Raw genomic sequence first — 25152 nt, 5'->3', positions numbered from 1 at the left:
TTCAATTGTCCTCTGAATAGCACTTGTACCAAATTTGGGTACATAATTAATTAATTAAATTGTGAAAGAGAGCGGTCTTATTCCTGCTTTAATTGCAAATCTTCATGAAAATTTCACTATGAAGTAGCTACCAGTCCCTCCAGATAAGTCTACCTCAGGGATTCTGCTGATTTGAGGTTCATTCCTGCACCACACAAAAAAAAATCTAAATTCTTGGATACAAGGTGGACTGCTGTAGTAAGGTAAGAGACCAAGGGATAATTGCCTCCAGCACTCAAGAATTATGATATCTCAAACAACTGCATGCCTTGTCATGTTATTTCTCTCAGAAAATGGTGTCTTTAACTGTAATCACTAAGAACATAGGAATTGCTACACTGGGTCAGACAAATGATCTCATAATCCAGTGTTCTCTCTTTGACAGGGGCCAGTGGTACCAGATGTTTCAGAGGAAGGTGCCAGAAATATGCCTCACTACAGCACAGGCATAATTTTCCTTGAAATTCAAGGTCTCTCTCTTCAGTAACAATGACATGGAACCCTCCATGGTTCCAAATACATCAGATACCACAGAATGACTGTATCATAGATAATGACATTGGAAGCTTATTCTGTTAGGGTAAGTGATACAATACCTTCTCTGGTGTCCTATCTCTACATTTACCAGGATCTCTCATGAATGGTAACAGAATTCCATTTCAACTCTGGATTTGACACCAGTGTGACTGAGATCACAGTGCAGCCCTCTGATCACACTGGAACTGCCTGTTCTAAGTTGTTTCTGGACCTGTGTGCTTTTTTCTCAATGTCTTGTGAAGATTCCAGCATTTCCTCCAGAATACGCTTATTTATTCATTGGCCACTTGCACATTAGATGCACAAGGGAAGTGCCCATTGCTTTACTGTTCTTGTAAGATATTGCAGCCCAATGTATCTGTCAGACAGAGCCATCTTTCGCTGTTGCTATGGCTTGACAGCATGCTACAGTCAATTGTGAAGGAGATGGATATATCTGTCTGTGTTGCTAAAGGCAGACCAGGATCCATACCCAATCAGGAGGCAGGAGGAAGCAGGACTGAGACTTGCTTTGAAACATCAGCTCTCTAAAGGGACCAGCATTTTCTTCACTGCATTTTATTATTTGTGTAGTTTTTACGAATGACAAGTGGCCTGTGGCAGCCCTTCCATGCTGCAAGACTGTTCTACACATGGGAGGGATGGGTTAACTAGCCCGTTAGTATTGAAAATGACACACAAAGCCAGTCTGGTATGATAGGAAGAACACATTTCAAAATGACTTGAAAGAGGCCCACTGCCACCACTACATCAAATGACTGCTCCCCTCCTGACCACATATACACTCCAATTCATCTAAATCCCTTTCATTAAAAAACAACACTCTCATATAGCCCCCTCCAAACACAAGTCTCTCAGATGAAAAAGGTCTGGAAACCACCTTAGAAAAAGTGATCAAATGCCAGCGCAGGTACTGAGACTTAGGTAAGGACCATAGAGATGGACTCCTGAGAGAGCTCCCTGCATACCCCGCGGTAGCAGGTTCACACCACAAATGTGCCTGAGGCCTGGTGGAATTATGCTTTCTTAAAGTCTTTTTATAACCACATAATATTCTACTCTGTGGAAAATGAACCATGGAGAGAGATGTCATTCATAACCTTTATTTGCAAACTTCCTTCATTACAACACATCCACCAGTGAACCCCAGACCTGGACTCTGGGCAAGGAGGATCCTCTTTGGTGAGCCAGAATCTGTTTTTTTTTAAATACACAATTGTGGTAAATACTTCAAAAGCTAAACAAGGATTTACCCCTCAGTGTTTTTAACCCTGGGTGCAAATTAAACCTCCCCCCTGCACCCCATTTCTCTCACAATTTCCATTTTCTAGCCCCAGGGTGAGATAAAAGGAAAAGCGTAGGGCTCCTGATCTGTGATATAACAAAAAAACACAATGGAGAGGGAGCAGAAGCAGATGGCTTGGAGGCTGGTTTGGGAAAATTTATCTGGATAGAGGAACTGTTAGCAGTGTACTCCTCTGATCAGAGCTGTAAGGAGCCTCAGATATTTGCCCAAAATTCAGGTATTAGACTTCTGCTGAATACAGTTACCAATTTCTATTAGAAACCACATACTTCTGCAGTCTGACGGAATCTGGGACTGCACAACCCAAAAGCTGCTTTGCAAGATACTTGGGGACATACAGGGCCTGCTTCTCCACTGCCCTGCACCTCAAGCAGTCATTTGTACCTACAAAATAAATGCAAAGTCAATGTAATATGCTACCCAATGAAAATGGCAGCGTTCTACATTCACTTTGTACAGGTGTAAGAGCAAGGCAGTAGAGAATCAGGCCTTCGGTTTCAGTCTTCTGCAGACTGTGGGAAAGGCAACCATTAGGACCAGTTGCAGAGCTCCTGTCCAGCTGGAGTTGGGAATTCTCAGTGTGAATTGAAAGGGTTCAGATGTCCCCACCCTCTCCACTCCTCTGACCTTCATGGGGAATTCAAAGTCCACCTGCTACTGGGCCCTGACAATCTGGCTTTCCCCATCTCATCCTCTATAATAAAGGTTTGTTGGGTGCTATGAATTCTATAGTGCTCCAAAATGTGTGATCTGTGGCACTATGGGATCTGGAGTGCCCCAGAATTCACAGCAGAGGTGAACTGCAGAGGCAGGAGGAGGCAGCTTTGTATCGAGGCTCAGCTGGGTCCCAAATTCTCCAGCCCTAACAAACCCACAGGGCTTCCACACTGTAGATGACATTTCTGAGGTTTTGCTCCCTTTGAATTAATGGGCTTTTTACACAACTTCATTAAACATCAACAATAGATGGACCCAGAACTATCTCATCCAGATACACCCATTATGAATACGGGGTGACCCGAACATAGAACCAGTGACTAAATAGTTGCAACAGGCTACGCAGCTTCACATTATCCCAGTTAAAGCCTGTGAGCTGCAAGAACCTCAGGGAGCATTGCTTTTGTTTGTTACTATTAAAACTCTTGATAAAACTGTAGCCAAAATGAACTTGGTAACAATTAGAAAAGGTCTCCTTTCCCAGTTAACTGCACTGTGTTATCTCACTGCCTCTTTTGGCCAGAAAGAGGCAATCAGCGGAGGACTGCAGACCACCATACAAAGTCTCGCTATGCGAGTTACATTCGACCACCGGCTGAGAATTCCAAGAGTAGCCATGCTGCCCACAATCTGTTGTCGGTCATGGGATCGATTAGTGGATTCTCCAGCACCTGAAAGACAAAATAAAGACTCACAAGCTTCATTGTACACTTCTTATAAGGATGCAATTACCATCTGCGGAGGAGCTCCTGTTTTCCTTCTTGAGCAGAGATAGGAGAGCACATATGTGGGGGGGCTGAAAGCAAGAGGAATTCTTGTTCCACTTCCTGGGTACTGACAGGGAAAGTCATCACACAGAGTGAGAGAGTGAAAGGGAAAAACTGTTTACCCACAATGTGGCTGTCTCCCTAGCAGATGGGAGAAATGTGAAAGCTCTAGTACCAGAGAGACTGCGAGCCCTGGAAATCTTAGAAAAGGCTCATTCATCATCAATGTCCAAAGCTTTCCTACTCATCTGGTTCATATTATGGCTGTAAAAAGGTCATTTTCCAAGAGAAAGAGCTTCATCCTGCTGCTCTTAGAGGGTCAAAGGGTGTTTCTGTTACTTTCTTCAGAGCTGCAGCTGCCTCCCACAAAGGGTTAACAGATATTTTAAAATATCTTTTCAAAACATTTGTTCCAGCAGATTATATCAGTAGAAGAAAAACAGAAACTGATGCTAAGTGCTCTTTATGCCAGTAAATCTGAGGCCAAGAAATAAACGTGACAGGTAGTTCAAGATGGATGTCAGATGGAAATTTCTTAGGTTGTGCTGTTTATCATCATCCAATTCAGAAAAGTGTCACCACAACTCTCAGCACACTGGACTTTGTTTACTATTTCCTGTTGCAGCATTGCTTTCTGCTTCTATAAGATGGCTGTTATGGGGGGAAATTCCTTTTCAGGGAAATCTCTTTCCTTAGAGCCCCGACCAGGGTTATTCTATCTACTACCCAAGATCCACAAACCCGGAAACCCTGGATGCCCCATCATCTCAGGCATTGGCACTCTCACTGAAGGACTGTCTGGATATGTGGACTCTCTACTCAGACCCTACGCCACAAGCACTCCCAGCTATCTCCGTGACACCACTGATTTCCTGAGGAAACTACAATGCATTGGTGACCTTCCAGAAAACACCAGCCTAGCCACCATGGATTTGGAGGCTCTCTACACAAACATCCCACACACTGATGGAATACAAGCTGTCAGGAACAGTATCCCTGATGATGCCACACCACAACTGGTTGCTGAGCTCTGTGCCTTTATCCTCACACACAACTATTTCAAATTTGATGACAAGATATATCTCCAGATCAGTGGCACCACTATGGGCACCCGCATGGCCCCACAATATGCACAATATTTCAGCTCAGTGCTAATGTGGACACAAGGATATAAATTGTCAGTCAGGAAATCTAGGCTTGAAATTAGACAAAGGTTTCTAACCATCAGAGGAGTGCAGTTCTGGAACAGCCTACCAAAGGAAACAGTGGGGGCGAAGGACCTCCATGACTTTAAGATTAAGCTAGATAAGTTTATGGAGGAGATGGTATGATAGGATAACGGGCTTAGTCAATAGGTCAATTAAGTGCCACACTGGTAATTAGTACAATGGGTCAATGATAGGATATTGTTAGCCTTTTTCCAGAGGGTATGGCTGGAGAGTCTTGCCCGCATGCTCGGGGTTCAGCTGACCGCCATATTTGGGGTCGGGAAGGAATTTTCCTCCAGGGTAGATTGGCAGTGGCCCTGGAGGTTTTTCGCCTTCTTCCGAAGCATGGGGCATATTTGCTTAAGGAGTGGGTGGATCGGCTTATGTGGCCTGCATCTTGCAGGAGGTCAGACTAGATGATCATAATGGTCCCTTCTGATCTTGAATTCTATGATTCTATGATTCTATGATTTTTATGGCTGACCTGGAACAACGCTTCCTCAGCTCTCATCCACTCACACCTCTTCTCTACCTATGCCACATTGATGCCATCTTCATCATCTGGACCCATGGGAAGGAGACTCTGGAAAAATTTCACCACGATTTCAACAGCTTCCACCCCACCATCAACCTCAGCCTGGACCAATCTACACGGGAGGTCCACTTCCTAGACACCACGGTGCACATAAGTGATGGTCACATTAACACCACCCTATACCGAAAACCTACCGACTGCTATGCCTACCTTCATGCCTCCAGCTTCCATCCCGGGCACACCACATGATCCATTGTCTACAGCCAAGCACTGAGGTACAACAGCATCTGCTCTAACCCCTCACACAGAGACCAACACCTACAAAATCTCCATCAAGCATTCTCAAATCTACAATACCCGCACGAGGAAATAAGGAAACAGATCAACAGAGCCAGACGTGTACCCAGAAGCCTCCTACTGCAAGACAAACCCAAGAAAGAAACCAACAGGACTCCACTGGCCATCACATACAGTCCCCAGCTAAAACTCTTCCAACGCATCATCAGGGATCTACAACCCATCCTGGACAATGATCCCACACTTTCACAGGCCTTGGGTGGCAGGCCAGTCCTCGCCCACAGACAACCTGCCAACCTGAAGCATATTCTCACCAGCAACTGCACACCGCACCATAGTAACTCTAGCTCAGGAACCAATCCATGCAACAAACCTCGATGCCAACTCTGCCCACATATCTACACCAGCGACACCATCACAGGACCTAACCAGATCAGCCACACCATCACCGGTTCATTCACCTGCACGTCCACCAATGTAATATACGCCATCATATGCCAGCAATGCCCCTCTGCTATGTACATCGGCCAAACTGGACAGTCTCTACGGAAAAGGATAAATGGACACAAATCAGATATTAGGAATGGCAATATACAAAAACCTGTAGGAGAACACTTCAACCTCCCTGGCCACACAATAGCAGATCTTAAGGTGGCCATCCTGCAGCAAAAAACATCAGGACCAGACTGCAGAGAAAAACTGCTGAGCTTCAGTTCATCGGCAAATTTGACACTATCAGCTCAGGATTAAACAAAGACTGTGAATGGCTTGCCAACTACAGAACCAGTTTCTCCTCTCTTGGTTTTCACACCTCAGCTGCTAGAACAGGGCCTCATCCTCCCTGATTGAACTAACCTCGTTCTCTCTAGCCTGCATCTTGCTTGCTTATATATACCTGCCCCTGGAAATTTCCACTACATGCATCCGACGAAGTGGGTATTCACCCACGAAAGCTCATGCTCCAAAACATCTGTTAGTCTATAAGGTGCCACAAGATTCTTTGCTGCCTTTTCAGGGACAGTAAGAAACATTTTGTAATGAATGTCATATCTAAAATGCTAATGACGCTGGGAGAATAGATTCAAACTAGGGGTGTAAATATCGTTTTTAAAAGTACCTAGTTAAACTATTAAAATTATATCGGTTAACCATTTAATCGTTAACAAGTTCACAATCTACCCCACATATATATTATCTTTGTCACTTTTCAGAGGCCGCACTGGCCTAGTACTGGCACCCAAGTGAAGATCTGTGCTTTCAATATATAGTATTTTTGACCTGACTGGGTCCCTTGAAAGCCTCTGCAGATACACGGCAAACAGGCCAGGAGGAGGCGGCATGCAAATGATCCCCAGCCTGTACGGGAACCACGGGAGGCCAAGGGGACGGTGGGGCTGGGTGCCCAGACACACCCGTGCTGAGCACACAGAGGTTCCTGAGGGGCACGGGCTGCAGCCGTCTGAACTGTGCAGTTGGGGGGCAGGGACAGGCTGTGGCACCATGAGGCGGACCCCCTGCAGCAGGTGCCCCTTCTCCCCCACCCGGTCATTGCCTCAGGAAGGAGGCTCCTCCCCATGCCCCGTCACAGGGATTCTCCCCGCAGAGGAGGGGACTGGCAGAGTCACACGTTCACACATCGGGTCCCACCAACAGCTTGGGCGTCCCCTCCCTTCCCTTCCTGGCCGGTGACAACCGAGTTGTCATAGTAACATTCAAGCTCAGAGGCTGGGAAAGTTCGGCTTCTGCAGCCCCATCCCATCATGTGACACCCCCACCCCAACGTTAACTGCAATATATGAACGGTGAGACGAATACTTATCGGTTAACTGTCTAACCATTTCATAGTTTACATCCCTAATTCAAACCATACAGCTGCTGTTAGAAGGTGCATACGGTTTAAGCATGCACAATCTAGGGTGGTTAGCCATACACAGTTCTGTGCAGACCACCTACAGTGTGCACAAACAGTGAGTTAAACTATGTGTTATAAGAATACGGGCTGCAGGATCAGCAGCTACAGTGACACGTTGAATTTTGGAGAAGCAATTTATGTGAAAGAAAATCCCTCTCTAGTACTTGGTGGACACTGCCCAAGGAATTGGCCTCTGACAACTTGCCTAGATTGGGTTTGGAGACCTTGGGGCAGAGGGGTGTCTCTGAGCATTAAAAGGAGAAGAATTGCTAGGACATGAATCAACATCTTTAATATGCCACCAGGAGCTAATCCTTCCTGAATGCCTACTGGCCTCTGTGACCAAATAATGGGACTGAGCAACAGACGGCTGGGATTCCCCATACCAGGCTTCTCAGTCAGAGACCCAAATCGCTTACCAGCGATTCCCATTTCAAAGATTTGCCTCTGAGCATGCAAAAGCCAGTAAGCAAAGGACAGCACTGATGGAGTCTATATTCTACCTAGGAAGAAATCTTATCGCACTGTAAATATCCTGAGATTACAGGCAGTGGCCCCAAATAGCCAAGTCAATGTGCATGAATGTCAGAGCCAGGCTAGCCTGCCTTACATAGGATCCAAGACCTTTAAGGGACACAGGAATCAAGATAATAGTAATGGAGAAAGGGGAACACTAGTCAAACCTGCCTCACAGCTCTCAAAAAGAAACGCTCCAAAATGTACCAATATCTTCACTTTCTTTTATAAGACGGGACATGATGTCATGGCTGAGGGAGGAGCTAAAAACATTTCTTTCACAAGAGATAAATCCCACCTGTACTGAGGGAGAAAGCCAGTGGAAATTAAACCGTAGACATTCAATGCTCAATCTCCTAAAGATAATGCCACCTCATAAAAGGCTGTGGCTGGAATAGCTAGGTGGCACCCTTACAAAGAAGGCTGGATTTTCGGAAGAGCTCAGCTCCTGTACAGAGTTCAGCATCCGCTTTCAAAAGAGCCCAGCACCCAACATGCACTGCATGTTTCTGAGCTCTTCTGAAATGAATGGGAATTAGGAGTGCTCAGCACCTAACAGAATCAGAGCAAGAAGTTATGTGCTTACGCCAATGTTGGGACTAATTTTAGGCAGCCACATTTGAAAATGTTGGTCGGGCAAGGGGACCTACCTCTGGTGGAAGAGCCTGGAAATAAAACATGTGTGTGCATCTTTTCAGCACATCCTAATAACGTCAGCAATGGGATATGCTGTTGTTATCTGTCCCATCATGATGATCCTTAAAGAAGCCCCCTACTTTCCACTTCACATCTCCCATCTCCATCTGGAGAGGATTACACTCCAGATGTCTCTTCCTTTGTAGGCTGAGTGCATTCTCTTACCTGGTTGTGTCCCAAGGCCTGGATTTCCTCCAGATGGGATGTGGAAACAGGTGGGCACTGGGATTTGCCAAGCACAGCCTGAGGGGAACTGGAAAAACCATCAGAACAAGTTAGCACACATGAGAATCTGGGACCTCCTGGGTGTTCCTTCTGCAATCATGCACCATCCACCATTTACTTTAGCCTCCCAGCAGCAGGTCTGGAGGGACATTTGCAGGAGAAGGTTCTGTGCACATACTGGTGAGCTCTACGTAAACCCACGCCACCTTCCCACCCTTATTAGAATGGTTTGATTAAACAGATCCTGCAGTGAGAGCTGTCTGGAAAATCCAGGTTTTCTTGCTCCATGAGGGCGAGTGGGCTTTTCTGTTTCAAATGCCCATCACTAGGGAGATTTGCTCTGCAGGAATCATGAGCTGCGCCAAATTTCACTCACTCCAACCAGAGGAGCAAGGAGGACACAGCAAGGTTGGTCTGAACAAGCAATGGCCTGGGGCCCCACACGGAGCCACAGTTTACTTGCTGGACACAACTCTTCCCACCCAGCAGCACGACCAGATAGTCCAATTCCTCTCCCACACTCCTTCCTTGCAGCCCTGAGCCCTGCAAATCACAAAGCCGGATTTGGATACAGTCCAGGGGTTTAAGATAGACTATAAACAGATGCAGGAAATCTACTGGAGTTGTTCTAATGAGCTTTCAGGCCAAGTCCAGTCAGGGTGAGCACCAGAAACAGACTGAGACTCCCTCGGTTGACCTGTAGATCTGCCCCTGCAACTGTCACCAACCAATAAGGGATAGAGCGTGATCTGGTAGTGAGAGCATGTGGTTTGAAGTCCATTCCAGGCACTGACAACATGTGATCTTGGGTAAGTCATGTCCCTTTCTAGGCCTCATTTTTCTCATCTGTAAAGAGGGGACAATGCCATTGACCTGCCTTACAGGGTGTTTGAGAGGCTCCTTTCATTAATATCTGAGATCCTCGGATGGAAAGAGTTTAGTGCGATATTATTATTCATTACTGTAGTTATTATCAGGTGGAAGGAACTGGAGCTTTTCCTCTGAGGCAAAAATTAGCTGGGGTTACAGTGGCCCACCAAGCACAAATGTATTCCCCTCTTACCATTGGGCCAGGTGTCCACTGATTAGACGTCTAGCCCATAACAATTAAGGACAATCATAGAATCTTAGAATATCAGGCTTGGAAGGGACCTCAGGAGGTCATCCAGTCCAACCCCCTGCTCAAAGCAGGACCAATTCTCTGTGGCTTCCAGTCTCCATGGGTAACACCAAAGTGACAAAGGAGCCCCAAGTCCCCCTGGCTTTTAATGAGACTCAGGTCCCCAAATGCCTGCATCACTTTTGAAAAGTCTACATCTTGTGCCAATTTCAGGATCCTCCTGGGAGAAACTGAGGCAGGTAATAAGTCAATGAGCAGCAGTAGCAGCAGGGATAGGAGAAGTGGAAACTAAACCTGTTCTCATGTCTGGGTGTCCTTGCAATCAGCAAGAGTTACCACAGCCAGGAGTATGATAAGGAGGGATGGCATGCAGCTTCTTGACATTGGTTATGTATCCAAGTCCCATATTGCAACAAGGAGACATTTACCGTACGTTTCCCCCAACTGCAGAACATATCTTAAAAATAAATATGATCCAGTCTAGAAACAGAACATATGGATTTAAACCCAGCCTGTAGTGGGGTGGATCCCCACTCCTACCCTGAAGGGTTAAAAACAGCCCTGGGAGGGGAATGCGGCTGGAGAAAGCAGCTACTAAGCTGGGCTGATTGGCAAGTGGCTGCAGCTGGGTCACGCCCCAATCAGGCCACAGCTGACCTGTATAAAGAGGCTGGAAGCCAGGAGGAGGAGTTTCTCTCTGGCTGTAGAGGGAGATGGGCTTTTCTGCAGGGACCTGAGCAGAGTACCTGAGTGGAGCAGGGCTGGGGAAAGGCCTGAGGAGCTCCAGCCTGGAAAGCCCCAGGCTGCAGCCTAGCATAAGGCCAACAGGTACCGGGGGTTGCAGAGGGCAGCGTAGGGGTAGGCAAAGGCAGCAGGTCCAAACCCTCCTTGCCAGTGATGAGGAGGCTGATACTGCAGTCTGCCCCAGGGCATGGGGCTAGATGATGACTGGCAGTAGCTTTATACTGAGGTGAAGTGGGAATAGTGGGTGGGGGTTCCCTGGGAAGGGGAGACCCTAAGACTGAGGGGGTTCTGCCAGGGGGCAGCACTCCAGGTAAAAGGGCACTGGGTCCAGGGAGGGACATGGGGGCCAGAGGACAGGCGGATCACTGGCCTGCAGAGGGAGCTCCGGAGCTGGAATGAGCTAATTCCCAGAAGTCACCAGCAAGAGGCGCCGCAGGAGTGAGTCCGCTCCTCTACACAGCCATAATGTCACCAGTGGCTCCTCTGTGATCCTTCTTGACCTTTAGTTGCTATTTAAGACCATGTGACTCCCAGAACTCAGCCTGTAGCCCTGCCCCATTGAGTCTATTACAATCCCCAGGTCTGGGCAATCCCAAACCACCCAGCATGGAATATTTGAAATGCTAGTCCTGGCATGAGCTGCAGGCACCAGGCCAACTGGGGAAGACAGGAAACGTGTCAAGAGGTTTCAGCAGGGGACTGGGAATGAGAGGGTTTGAGTTCTACTCCCAACCCTCACACTGACTCCCTCTGTGCCCTTCGCAAATCACAACCTCTCCATGCCTCAGTATCCTCATCCATAAAATGGGGATGATAATGCTTACCTACCTACTAGGACTTCTGTGAGAATTAATTACATAGTATTTGATAATGTCATTATTACACAAATGGTAGGAATGGAGGAGAAGGACTGGACTAGGAGGTTGCGGCTTCTATTTTGTCTTTCAGGTCAGTAAACAAAAACAACTTCATGGTATTTGCTCTGTAACATCATCTGCTATGTAACGTCATGCTGGTACCAGGGCATTTTTTGCATCTCATGAGCTGCAAAACCTGCCAGGGAAAACCTGCAACCATGAAGTATCTGGTACAGCCAGAAATCCTGGCACAGAAAAGAGACAGACAGCGCAGCTGGAGTTCAGGAGCTGCAATCTTGGCCTGATGCTGTGCATCTTCAAAAGCTATTTCAGGACGATTCACAGGCTCCATAAACCCAGTTGTCAGGATTGAGAACGGGCCCATCACACTCAGGACAGGTGGCATCCACTGTTAGAAACAAGCTGGGCAAGCAGTTCAGACCCTCAATCCAGTTCAGACCGGGGTGGGATAGATTTATCCCTTCTCGTACAAGACTGGGGGCCTGATTCCCCTTTGCCCTGCACCATGTGGAGCCACTTATGCTGCACACAGTAAGTGCAATTACGTAGCATTTCACACATTACGTGCACAGCTGAAGACATCAATACAAGGCCAGGGCACTGGGAGAATCAGGCCCCTGGTGTGGGAAGTATCATCACACAGCTCCCTAAGCCGTACTCAAAGGCAGGGAGCCTGGAGACCAGGGAAAGGACTGAGCACAGAACTCCATTCTCACTTGTGTCCTCCACTCCCGTTACCTGTGGGGAAGAATGGCTTCCAGGGACCCTAGCTGTCCTTCTCTAAGCACGAAACTTTCAAGCTCTAAATCTGCCTGGTGACTGATGCTTTCTGAACTGGCCTCAATACAGCCACCTCCAGGGACCCTGCTCATAGAAGCTCTGACACCTGCTGAAGTAAATGCCAATGTTAAGAGAGCTGCAGAGAACAAGGCTCAGCCCACAAACCCCAGCCTCCCTCATCAGAGGCTGCGTGACAGATGCACTACAATCCCACATCTGCAATTATGGCCAGCCACAGTAATTAGCTAGCACCTAGCTGCTGCACAACTGGCTGCTCCTCTCCCCACCCACTTCCATCCAACTTCCCTTCTCAGCTCTGGAGACATGAATGAATGTGTCCAATTCCAGAGAAGGGGGAGAAGCTGCAGGACCAGTGGACTACATGGGGTGGGACTGGAAGGAGCCAGTGAGAAGGCAGGGGCAAGGAAGGGAGAGGTGCGAAAGACAAGGAGGAGCAAGTAAGGACAAAAGAAAGTGAAAAAGGCCGTGTTTCTGAAGGACTGATACTCTCTCCTAGCAGGAGGCCTTGGGTGCCCTGGAGTGACACACAGCCAGGAGGTGAGTGCCTGCTGAGGGATTGCCCAGCCAGTGCCAGGGCAAGCAGCACCCGGCTGATGAGAACCAAGGGGGGTTAAATATTTAAAAGCCAGCAGTCGAGTAAGGTGAACAGCAAACAGCTGAAGGGCCTTGGCCAGAGGAGCAGCTAAGGAGTAAGCGTAAGTGGCTGGAGGGCCTGCAGCCTGAGCAAAGAGATACGGGGTAAAAATAACCCGGGTCAAGTCGAGTGGTCTAGATTTTCAGCCTTGCTCCTTGACCTTTTGGGAGCAGGACCCAAGAGCTCAGGTTAAGCCCAGCTCCCCTGCTTGTCACTAGACACAGGAGGCTGCCTGTGGAAACAGGAAGGTCTAAGACAAAAAATTAAGGAGTTTTCAAACCAACAATGGCTCGGAAGAGAGGGCAGTTCCACTCACCTGCTGTACCAGAGCTCCACGTGGGACCCTGGCTGCTCTCACCAGAGACGACTCCTGCATTGGGAGCTGGCTGCCTTGTGTCCAGATGTTGGGTTTGGAAGGGAAGTGAGCCACAGGAGCACAGGACAAAGTTCTCCAGCCTGGGGTCAGTGGCAGTGTAACCTGACGTCTGTCCAGTCTCCATGGTGGCAGAACTAAGGCTTATGCCGTGCTCAGCCTTAGTGCAGAAAGCTGCTGGCTCTTCCATGTTGCCAGGGGTCACAGAAGCTTTGGCTGAGCTCATTTCCTGTACCGCACTACTCTGCAGAAAGCTATAGGGATGCAGTGAATGAGAGGCTTGACTTTACTGCTCTCAGTATCTCTAGCAGCCCCGCCCCCAAGCCTCCTCTCTCCTAGAAAGGAGTTACTGCCAGCTGAACCCGGAGCACCAGTCCAGGGGGATGGGGAGTCTGTGCCAGCTGCTCAGAATGGCTGAAGCTGACTTTGGGGCACTGATCACTCCCATCTGTGAAAGGAGTCAAGGCTCCAAAGTGGCCTCCCTGGGCACTGCCAGCTTGATGGGCATGTCAGTCCTGTGAGGGAGGCTAAAGTCACGCAGTCACTGCACTTCTGCTATAATGATGAGACTCCCTCATACATCACCTGGATTCCAGCAACGTTGAAAAGGTCCCATCAGCAGAATAGTCCAGACCCACAGCTGATTGCTTCCACCCCGGACCACAGGGCATGAGGGTATTAATCTCTTTGTGCTCTGAGTCAATGCCTGCATGAAATGCATCTGCAAGACATAGAACAGGGCAGGTGACCCGAGACTCCTGGGAGCCCTAGGGTCAGTACAGGTGTGACTCGGAAAGGAAACTAACAAAGGTTGGTGCTAGTGGGCAAACACAACAGGGCTCTCCCCGTCATTATTAATGACTGAATTCCAGTTATGACCCTGGAATGGTGCAGTGGAAATGCTCAGGTTTTACTGAAGTGAATTGTGGGTCCAGGGTCACATGGCTGCACTGGGCTATCCCCTTTATTAGCTTGGGGAGCCGGATTCCTCTAGTTATAAACTATTATGTTGCTAGCAACTCTTAGTATTCATGACCTAGCTTGGCGCTTTGCACCTAGTCCAACCTTGACAAGGCATTTGGGTACCATGAGAGATGTAGGTGCAACCTTTGGATTTTCACTTGCCAGGCTGGTGAAGGGCAAGACATTAGGAAAGTGACATGCTACCTCCATGGAGGTGTGGGGTTGGAAGGAACCAGATGCCAACTTCACCAATGAATGAGCACTGTCAACTGCCGTGACACCTGCTATACCCTCTCCAGAGTGGTGTCTACTATGATAACAGTTGGATGCAGCAATAGGGGGCAACTCTGCCTTGCCCATTTTGACACCCACTGTGTCAGCAATGATGCCCAATAGGAATAGAGTGCTGCCCTCATTGCAGGGAGGAGGTGACTTTGATACAAACTCCCTATTTCCACACACTGATGGCTAAAGAGGGGTTCCAAAGAGGATGGAGCTCGGCTGTTCTCAGTTGTGGCAAATGAGAGAACAAGGAGCAAGGGTCTCAAGTTGCAGTGAGGGAGGTCTAGGTTGGATATTAGGACACACTATTTCACCAGGAGGGTGGTGAGGCACTGGAATGGGTTACCTGGGGAGGTGGTGGAATCTCCATCCTTCAAGGTTTTTAAGGTCAGGCTTGACAAAGCCCTGGCTGGGATGATTTAGTTGGGGTTGGTCCTGCTTTGGGCAGCAGATTGGACTAGATAACTCCTGAGGTCCCTTCCAACCCTCAGAAGAAGTGGGTATTCACCCACGAAAGCTCATGCTGCAAAACGTCTGTTAGTCTATAAGGTGCCACAGGATTCTTTGTTGCCCTTCCAACCCTGAGATTCTATGATTCTAACGGCGCAAAGAGGAGGCCTGTGTACCAGAGCATAATCCTGCCATGTCTGCTTGATTCAGTAATGCTGAGTTACTGATCCCAAGGAAGCAGGGGTAGCTAATACTGCCCCTCTGTTTATCAAGAGGTGATCCTAAAACAGGCTTCCATTTGCCTGGACCACATCCCAAGCCCACTGGGAGGAGACCAACCTGCAGCTTGTGGAATGCAGGATCTACTATCAGGCTGATGTTTTGCTTGGCGAGTTGAAGGCTCCTCATCGGTTGTACTGATGAGCTCTTCCAGCCGCCTGAGCTGGGCTCCTTGACGACGACGGTAATTGGCAAACCAGTTATAGACCTGAATTGGCTTCAAGTTCGTATCCTGAGCCAAAGTGTCCTGCAAATCCAGGTAACCAGGGAAAAAGAATAAACCACACCCAAATAACCATGCTTGTCCCTCCAGTTTCCAAAAGCAATCAGACAATATGAGCTTCCAGACCCTCATGCAGGTCCCCAGAGAACATGCATAGCTCCCACTGATTGATCAGCTCATGAAGAGGAAGAGAGTAGAAAAAGCTAATTCTCCCTTGACATCCTATGAGAGAAAGGGAACCCCAAGAATCCCAATGGGTTTTGCCTTATTTGTAATTTAATGGGTATAAATAACCACTTTCAAAAATGTGCTTATTTCCATTAGCTGAAGGTAATTTACCATTGGAACACAAATTATTGGGCTCAATGCAGGAACCACTGGGTGAAATTCTATAGCCTGCCTTATGCAGACTAAACTCTCATAATGGTCCATTCTGGCCTTAAAAAATAATCTACGACAGGTCTTTAAAATCTCTTGTGTATTACATAAAAAATCTACATTAAGAGAACATTTGATTTAAGCAATCAGAAGTCCAGAAATGCCATTGCACATGTAACCTTTACTCTTCTCCCTTGTATATATTCATTACTATGATCTTTCGTTAAATGATCGTAGATTTGTTAAATACAGTATAACAATCTTTTCTCTGTTAGATGTGTAGCATCTTGCAATATATTTTCATACTTTTAAACTTAGTTTCATTATCATAATGATAATATAGTCTGTCTTCATTGATTTTGGCTATTTATATAATTTTCCTCTTTCTCAAGTAAGTAGTGCAATAATGTAGTCAACATACATGTATGTTCAATGAGAAGTGCAACCTTCCTTGGGTGTAATTCAAGGAAGTTAACTACAAAGCTAATTTAGTCACAAACTTGGGGCTCTTATACATGCTATCAAGTTTCACTGTTACTCTATGTGGTTGTATTTAATCAGTGGAATAGTGTGTAAGAATGGCTTGTTGTGTGCATTGCATAAAATAACTTTAAGAGACTCGAAGTAGCACACATGCACATATCTAAGGCTGTAGAAAAATTATCTATTTTATTAAACTACTGGATAAATTACAAGACCATGTAGCATAATGCCCACACAAACAGGACAAAGTTATGGTCTAGTCTGCTACTTTCCACTGTCATTTCCTGACTTCTAAGCGCTTAACTGAGCAACCTTAGCATTCTCTTAACACAGATTTTGTAAGTTGCTGCTGTTTTAATGAAAATGTATATTAAAAACATATTTCACAATGCAGAACTAAGCTAAACATGTCCAGAATAACCTGTTCCCCATACACCGTGGGGGTTTGAAGGAGGGAGCCCCTTGAGTGAAAATTTTAGGAGCGCTGCAGTTTTTACGCGTATCAGAGGGGTAGCCATGTTAGTCTGAATCTGTAAAAGCAGCAAAGAGTCTTGTGGCACCTTATAGACTAACAGACGTATTGGAGCATGAGCTTTTCTGGGTGCATGCATCCGACGAAGTGGGTATTCACCCACGAAAGCTCATGCTCCAATACGTCTGTTAGTCTATAACATGCCACAGGACTCTGAATCAGACAAGGATTCCTGCCAAGTCCTGGCTCATTCAGAGGCCACTTTCACAACATTTGTCTCTGTCCAGCTAAGCTAGATACACATATGCACAGGGCTGACTATTTTGGCTGCAAACTTTACAAGCCTAGCAAGAAAACACAGTGCACTTTTAAATGCGTTATAACTCAGTCAAATCACAACCAGTTAGCACCAGAACACCCACGGTGCTTCTCAGGGAGAGCTATTTCCCTGCCAAATTTCACCCAGCCATTTCAACACTAGAGCTGTTAGAACACTATTATAACAGGGAAGACATTTTCTCCCACTTCTTTGCTCCACAGAACGACTGAATTTCTTTTGCTTAAGCTTAAAAAAATATTAGAACGCACGCTCCTTTGGGCAATGATCAAAGATGAGAAACTGCAGTCCGAAACCTGACTGAAACAAGGGATTAGATCGGAAACATTTATGTCGCCTTGATCACAGTAGCTGCTGCTGTTCCTGTGCAAGGCAAAGTTCAGCAACAGCCCGAGTAGCATTATAGCATATAGCATCCATACCCGCTGATCCATGTTTGGATACATTGTCACATTTGCAGCAAATCTGTACAGCGTTTGGCGCACTTTTTCTGGATAGTTTCGATTCGTTGTGCCTTCAGGACAGAGGGAAACTGGTGGAGGATTCCTGTGCAGAAAAGAAAGTATAATCACCAAGGTCCCAAAACTGCACCATTAAACTCAATGGAAGTTTTGCCATTGATTGCAATAGGAGTAGGCCAAAGTTTCAAGTTAACGGTGAAACCTGTTCCCCAAGAAAGGTCCATCTTAGGATGTGAATACAGCCTTTTAGTTTCCATCTAACACCCCCCCCCAGCCAAATTACAGTAAAGGAAGAGCACCAGATCATCCCCCTGCCAAGGTACCTCTTCCTGCACCGGAATTTCTGCACCGATGTCAGGGAATCTGTGTGGTGTTTCTCCATGTCTTTGTGGTAGTGGATCTCATTCAAAGTCGCACCAGCTCCTTCTTCTCTTTCACCCTGCAACACTAAGACAATAGCAAGGGCTGAGCACACCCTCTCCAGACAGTCAACCAATATCTTTTACAGAGGGGATAAAACCCCTCAGTACCCTGAAAGTACTGAAATGGATTCACGCTGGATCAGCTGAGTTGGTAGCCTTCCCCAAAAGTATGAGTCTCTTGCAGGACCCACTATTACTTCTCAAACCTGCACAGGGCACCCCGTGCAAGAAAAGAGCTCATTATGCACCTGTGGCTTTTTAAAAAAAGAAAAACAGTGAATTTAGACCTGGTGAGTGGTCCTAAGCTGACAGCTCTGGAAACTGGAGTCTCCTCTCCACACAACACACACAGCACGATCACTGGCAGCCCAAGCTTCCTCACACCATCCCACCCATGGGCTTCATCCTACAAGGGGTTGAGCACTCAGGACCTGATCCAGCAAGACACTTAAGAACGGTGAGCTTTAAGCACAAGAAGGATCCCAATTCCAATGGGAATTGCACTTCTATGGTCCCTGGAGTCTTTTACATTCCAAAAAAATGCTCTCTTTTACTAAGAGATGTTTTGTCCATGATTTCCCTACAGAGCTCAGCACTGTGTACCCCTCCCCCAAACTCCTCAGGGACCTCAACAGGGATGTTCTGACTCCTGATATGTATGTTATCAGAGCTTGTCTAACACCACTTCTTCGCCATCTCTGTATTTCCACTGAAGTAACCACTAATTGCACATTCCTACCTCCAGAAGTCTGCAGGCTGTGTCATGCTGTCCCCTGTGGATAAGGACAAGCACACAGGCTCGGACTACATTGATGTTGGTGAGGAAATACTCCTGAAGCTTGCACCCCATCATTGCCTCAACCAGCTTCTCCAGGCTGGGAGACACGCTCTGAATATCACCACAGAGTTGTCCTGCTAGATCCAGCAGCTTGGCCTGTGGAGGGTCCTTGTTTTCATTCTTACTAAGCAGCGACATGAATCGCTTCATGCTTATATTCGTCCAGACACTTCTTCCATACAACCAAGAAACGGCATCTGATGTGTGAGCTGCTAGACCAACACTCCCCTCCCTATCAAGACACACTGCTAGCTTCTAATTCTCCCTTATGCTATCTGTTAAAATACTTCACTGCACTTCTATAGCACTTTCTACCTGACTGTCTCAAATTATAAAGAGTAATTAAGCCTCTCAATCCTCCTGTTAAGACAAGAAGCATTCCAGGTTTGCAAGTGGGAAAAAGGAGACACAGAGAGGTGCAGTGACTTGCCCCAAATAACAAGACTGTGGAACACTTTGTAATCATCTAACTTAGAGAACAAAAGCCCTTTCTTGCTAAAACACAGGGCAAATGAGCATCAGTAAAAGTTAGAGAGAGCAAACATTGAATATGTGGGATCTTTCAAATAATTATTTATAAAAATGATCCTCCCCCAAAACACTTGGTCTGCTACATAATTATAACCACTGACCAGGTGGTGCAAAATCTAATTATCCAGCAGAATGGAATAACTAAAACCTCAGTCTGGATAGGTGAGATCAAGTTACTGGCTGCTCACTGGAAAAACACTGACTTGGAGCATCTAAAATTCCACAGTGCAATAAATTACAGGGACACGTGACCTGTAGCTGATTCACTGGTCTCTTGTATTCTTGTCAAGTATCAGAGGGGTAGCCGTGTTAGTCTGGATCTGGGAAGGCAGCAAAGAGTCCTGTGGCACCTTATAGACTAACAGACGTTTTGGAGCATGAGCTGTTGTGGGTGAATAGCCACTTTGTCAGATGCAGCGGGGCTTGGGTGGGCTCAGGCTTTGGTCCCCCTTCCCGGGGTCATGTAGTAATTTTTGCTGTCAGAAGAGGGTCACAGTGCAATAACATTTGAGAACCCCTGGGATAGAATGCAACTGGCTAAGAACCAGAGAAAGAGTTTAGCTAAGTAGACTAGACCACATGGGCAAGTCATCCATTGCAGACCCTCACTCAAGCTTTGTCTTCACTGCAAAAAAGGTTTCGCATCGAGCTGGCCATCTCACCGTATAATCCCAAAGGAGATAAGGCACAGGGACTTTCACCTTAATGATGCCTTTATTTGGCTGCTTAGCATGAGTTTTATATTTTATTTTTAATCTATTGCTTGAAGATTAGGAAAATCAAGTTTACCTTGACTAGCTAACATGAGTTAAAACTACAACACCCTTGTCTTCACCAAGACTTTAAACACAGGTTAGCTTAACATGGCTTAAAAATGCACTTTTCTTTTTCTAGTGGAGACAAAGCCCTGGTTGCATTTACACTGGTTCTGAAATGGGCGTCCAGTTTTCATTTTCAACCTCCAGTCAGACAGGAACAAATCCAACACCCACTGAAGTCAATAGGAATCTCTCCCCTGACTTCAAGGGGCACTGGATCAGGCCCTCAGCAGGCACAGGAATTTTAAGTGCTGACTGGCTCAGCAGCTTGTCCTTTGAGGTAGGACATGCAATATCCATACAACAAAATCATTTTAATAACTCATTTTGGCTCCAAAACTAATCAGGACAAACACTTTATCATCAGCCAACCACGCTGTCACTCCCAGCTGTCCTTGAACAAGTCACCTTAAAAAGAATTTCCTAGCCTGCAAACAATAGATGAAAACTAAAATACAAACCCAAAAGCAAATAAAGACATCACTTAAAAAACAAAACAAACAACCCCCCCCCCCCCAAAAAAAACCAGGTGGGAGGAAGAAGTCATCCTACACGCGTCCACAGCGATTAGAACAGAAATTGTGTCTGGAATTGTGTCTTTGACTATGTTCAAAGTTGTGAAAGAGTGGGGTGGTGCCCATCCAGTGGTTGGAAGTTCCACATGCTGTGGGCCAAGAACACTCTCCTGGTTCTCCAGGGCACAATGGGGAAATCCAGAGCTGTCTCTAGCTATTTTGGTGCTGGGGGTGGGGCTGTAGGAGGGAGCAGGGGGCGGGCGAGTGCTGGGGGACAGTTCCCCACTCCTCCCAAGCCTGGGAGCCAGGCGAGCGGAGCAGGCTGGGGCTGGGTCACTCCACTTCCCGCAGGAAGTAGCCGGCCCCCGGCCCCCACAGAGGCGTGGGCCCCAGCCTGCTCTGCTCCCCAGCTTGGGGGGAACCCCCAGAACTTGCAGGGGGCACAGCTGGGAGCCAGGGGAGCGGAGCAGGCTGGGGCTGGGTCACTCCACTTCCCGCAGGAAGTAGCCGGCCCCCAGCCCCCACAGAGGCGTGGGGCCCCAGCCTGCTCTGCTCCCGGCTCAGGGGGAACCCCCCAGAACTCGCAGGGGGCACAGCTGGGAGCCAGGGGAGTGGGTGGCTCCACTGCCCACGCGGTGGGTGCAGGGTTCAAGGAAGTGGGGGCCCCGGGGAAGAGCCGGAGCAGGGGCTGGAGCCCTGGGAACCCCCCACCTCACCAGTGGGGTCCCACAGCTCAGACTGTTCTGGTGGAGGCACAGGAGTTTCCCAGGTGACAGCCAGGCACTTAGGCCCAAGAAGCTTCTCCTGTGATGCGGGGGAGGCCTCGCCCACGCGGGGAGGGGGGGAAGGAGCGGGGTGTGAAGCAGCCCCCGGGGCCTGGCAGGGCGGGGACTCTAATGCCGGCAGCGGGGGGGAGGGGGGCTCAGACGCGTCCAGGGCCCGCAGGCAGGAGCCCACCGAGGTGTTTGGGTGGGTCTGGAACAGCCTCTTGTCCAGCCGCTACTCAAGGGCCGGCGGAATGGCGGGGGCCGCTGCCCCCTCTCCCCGCAGCAAGGCGGGCCCGGGCCGGGGTGCGCAGCCCACGTACCTCCGGGGGGCGGACATCGCTGTCTGGGCACCGCTCCCAGTCCCTCCCGGTCCAGCGATGCCAAGCGGCGCCGGGACCTGCCGCGGGGGGGAGCTCGGGGCTCCGCACCGCCCACACCCCCGGCCAGGCGCCCGCAGGCCCCGCCTCGGTTCAGACCGACTTACTGCTGGGCCGTCGCGTGTGAACGCTGCACGGGCAAGGGCCGGAGCGCTTCCCACCTCCCAGCCCAGCATGGGGGAGAGACAACAGCCCCCCGCCCCCCAGTGCTGCAAGGGCCGGAGCGCTCTTCCCACCTCCCAGCCCAGCATGGGGGAGAGACAACAGCCCCCGCCCCCAGTGCTGCAAGGGCCGGAGCGCTTCCCACCTCCCAGCCCAGCATGGGGGAGAGACAACAGCCCCCCGCCCCCCCAGTGCTGCAAGGGCCGGAGCGCTCTTCACACCTCCCAGCCCAGCATGGGGGAGAGACAACAGCCCCCCCCCCAGTGCTGCAAGGGCCGGAGCGCTTCCCACCTCCCAGCCCAGCATGGGGGAGAGACAACAGCCCCCCGCCCCCCCAGTGCTGCAAGGGCCGGAGCGCTCTTCACACCTCCCAGCCCAGCTTGGGGGAGAGTCAACTGCCCCCCGCCCCTCCAGTGCTGCACGGGCCGGAGCGCTCTTCACACCTCCCAGCCCAGCATGGGGGAGAGACAACAGCCCCCATTGCTGCAAGGGCCGGAGCGCTTCCCACCTCCCAGCCCAGCATGGGGGAGAGACAACAGCCCCCAGTGCTGCAAGGGCCGGAGCGCTTCCCACCTCCCAGCCCAGCATGGGGGAGAGACAACAGCCCCCTGCTGCAAGAGCCGGAGCGCTCTTCCCACCTCCCAGCCCAGCATGGGGAGACAACAGCCCCCTGCTGCAAGAGCCGGAGCGCTCTTCCCACCTCCCAGCCCAGCATGGGGGAGAGACAACAGCCCCCCGCCCCCCCAGTGCTGCAAGGGCCGGAGCGCTTCCCACCTCCCAGCCCAGCATGGGGGAGAGACAACAGCCCCCCGCCCCCCAGTGCTGCAAGGGCCGGAGCGCTCTTCCCACCTCCCAGCCCAGCATTGGGGAGAGACAACAGCCCCCCGCCCCCCAGTGCTGCAAGGGCCGGAGCGCGCTTCCCACCTCCCAGCCCAGCATGGGGGAGAGACAACAGCCCCCCGCCCCCCCAGTGCTGCAAGGGCCGGAGCGCTTCCCACCTCCCAGCCCAGCATGGGGGAGAGACAACAGCCCCCCGCCCCCCCAGTGCTGCAAGGGAAGCAACGCGAGGCCCCACCTGCACTGGGGAGCAGAGGCTTAAACCACGTGCACCAGGGAGGGGCGAGGAGTGGGATTGAATTCTGGAGGGGGTTGGGTTAGGACCGTTGAGAGGGTTAAGCCATCTGCGCTGGGCAGGAGGGGCCGAGGGGGTGATGGAGGATTAAACTATTTGCAAAAGGGGAGAGTGGGTCACAAAGCTGAGGGGCACCAGCTGAGCCCCCTATAATTCAAGTCCAGCCGGTGTTTCCATATCATCCCCCTTTTCAGTTGTTTGCAATTTTGCATTGGGGAGCCCTGAAACTTCCCCCCTCTGGCCTGTGCCCAATGCCAGCGTTTGTTTGTATTTATTTTAAAGGGAAATTGGAGAGGAAACCTTTCTGTTAGCACAACAACGCCTGAGCTGTTGCAAACAGTTCTAGGACCTGAGTGTTTGGGGCCCAATCCTGGATTGCATCAAAACCACAACTCCCAGGCTGAACATGTGCTTCTTGGAATCATGGTGGAAATCCACCTTGATTTGCCCAACCTTAAAAAAAAAATCTTATTTTGCTCATGCAAGTGGGATTACACAAGGAAAATGGTAATACAAATTTCAAAACGTGTAAGGCACTCTGTTATCCCGATGATGAGCACAGTACATTCAGATAGGCAAATCAAAAACCAGCTCAGCTAGATGGTTATGCATGGCAAGTCTCTCTCCTTGTGACAATGCCATAGAATTTAATAGAAATCAGAAACTTTTCCATCGTGTTTTTGAACCATACTAGCAAATACAATAAATAATGATAACCCTGTTATATAATTGTATAGGATGGTTAAAAAGGAACTCACAGAAAGCAGCAGTGCCCTTTTAGATTTCATGGGGAGGGGGCAACTTTCAGCAGGAATCCAGAGGCCGTTTAGATGCCTGGAAGTTATTGGATTATTTGAAGAATAGAAGTATAAAAAGGAGTCTATTTCAGGATTGTTTGTTGTGATTATTTCTTATATGTTTAATAATTCATGAAGGTTTACTGCAACAAAATGACCAACACAGGACAAACAGGAAACTAAGCAAGTTACGCAATCTGCACCCAGTGCCAAATAAAACCTAATTTCAATCTTAGAAAACAACCAGGGTCCGAGCATACAGAATTTCTTCCATGGGAATGAGGAGTACTTGTGGCCAGTGGCGTAGCCAGATTCTAACATCGGGGGAACGCACACATATAAAATAGGCGCCACCTGACATATCAAATTACTAATTACATACTTTTAAATTTGTTATACATATTTATTTGTACTTAAAATAAAAACACAAGAATGATCCAGCCATGGAAGGGTTTGCACAGCCAGCATTTCACAGGAGAACTTTAGATTATACTTAGATATACTTTAGAGATTCTAGAAAGTAAATGACAGAATACAGTAGTTTATAATTGTCCTAGGTTTAAAAAAAATACTGACCATTTTTTCCAGTTATTAATTTCATTTTAAAATCAATCAATGAAATGCCCTTTATTTATAATAGATCATAATATTAAAGCCACCGAAAAGGCATGGCAAATGCAAGTCGTATGATATTTGGTGAGCAAAGATCTCATAGCTCTTCGGGCTTGGACGAAGCAGTAATTTCCCTTAAAGTAGCTTTATTCATGGGGTTTTTTAAACAAAAGACATCTCTACGACACAGGTTGGCAGTCTAACATTTTTGAAACACTGAGTACTGAGTCCCTCTAGATGCCTTAGATGGAAGGCTCATACACCAAGCATGGGGGGGAACAGTGGTTCCCCTTCTAAGAAACAGCAAGAAAAGGACGGAGCGAGACCCCAATGGGACTGGTTTGTGCCAACCCAGAGAGAGTGGGGCTGTTTTACTAGCTTTAGCAGGGGCTCTTAACAAGAAGGCCTCTGTGGGGGGGAAGTTCAGGGGGATTGGATTGTTTACTAGATCTGTAAACAACTCGTTATTTAGTCACTAAAGTGACACCACACCCTCCTGCCAGAGATGTTAGGACCAACAGGCAGAGCCAGAGACCTGCCTGTTTCCA

The 25152-nt window shown here is 48.4% G+C and overlaps 1 protein-coding gene across 1 annotated transcript; it reads right to left on the bottom strand.

Moving 5' to 3' along the window:
• Positions 1 to 1807: 1807 nt before the first annotated feature.
• On the bottom strand, positions 1808 to 22000 carry LOC120375540. The gene is made up of 9 exons (XM_039496241.1): positions 21845 to 22000; positions 17957 to 18080; positions 17595 to 17718; positions 15340 to 15526; positions 13891 to 14026; positions 13249 to 13559; positions 12236 to 12386; positions 8696 to 8783; positions 1808 to 3270 (listed from the first exon to the last, which is right to left on the bottom strand). Exons 2-9 carry the CDS (start codon positions 18013 to 18015, stop codon positions 3178 to 3180), a joined length of 1149 nt encoding a protein of 382 aa, XP_039352175.1. The 5' UTR covers positions 18016 to 18080; positions 21845 to 22000; the 3' UTR covers positions 1808 to 3177.
• Between the last annotated feature and the right edge of the window lie 3152 nt (positions 22001 to 25152).

Source organism: Mauremys reevesii, linkage group 12 (genome assembly GCF_016161935.1).
Source record: "Mauremys reevesii isolate NIE-2019 linkage group 12, ASM1616193v1, whole genome shotgun sequence".
Lineage (NCBI taxonomy): Eukaryota > Metazoa > Chordata > Testudines > Geoemydidae > Mauremys > Mauremys reevesii.
This window is presented reverse-complemented; position numbering and strand designations above follow the sequence as displayed.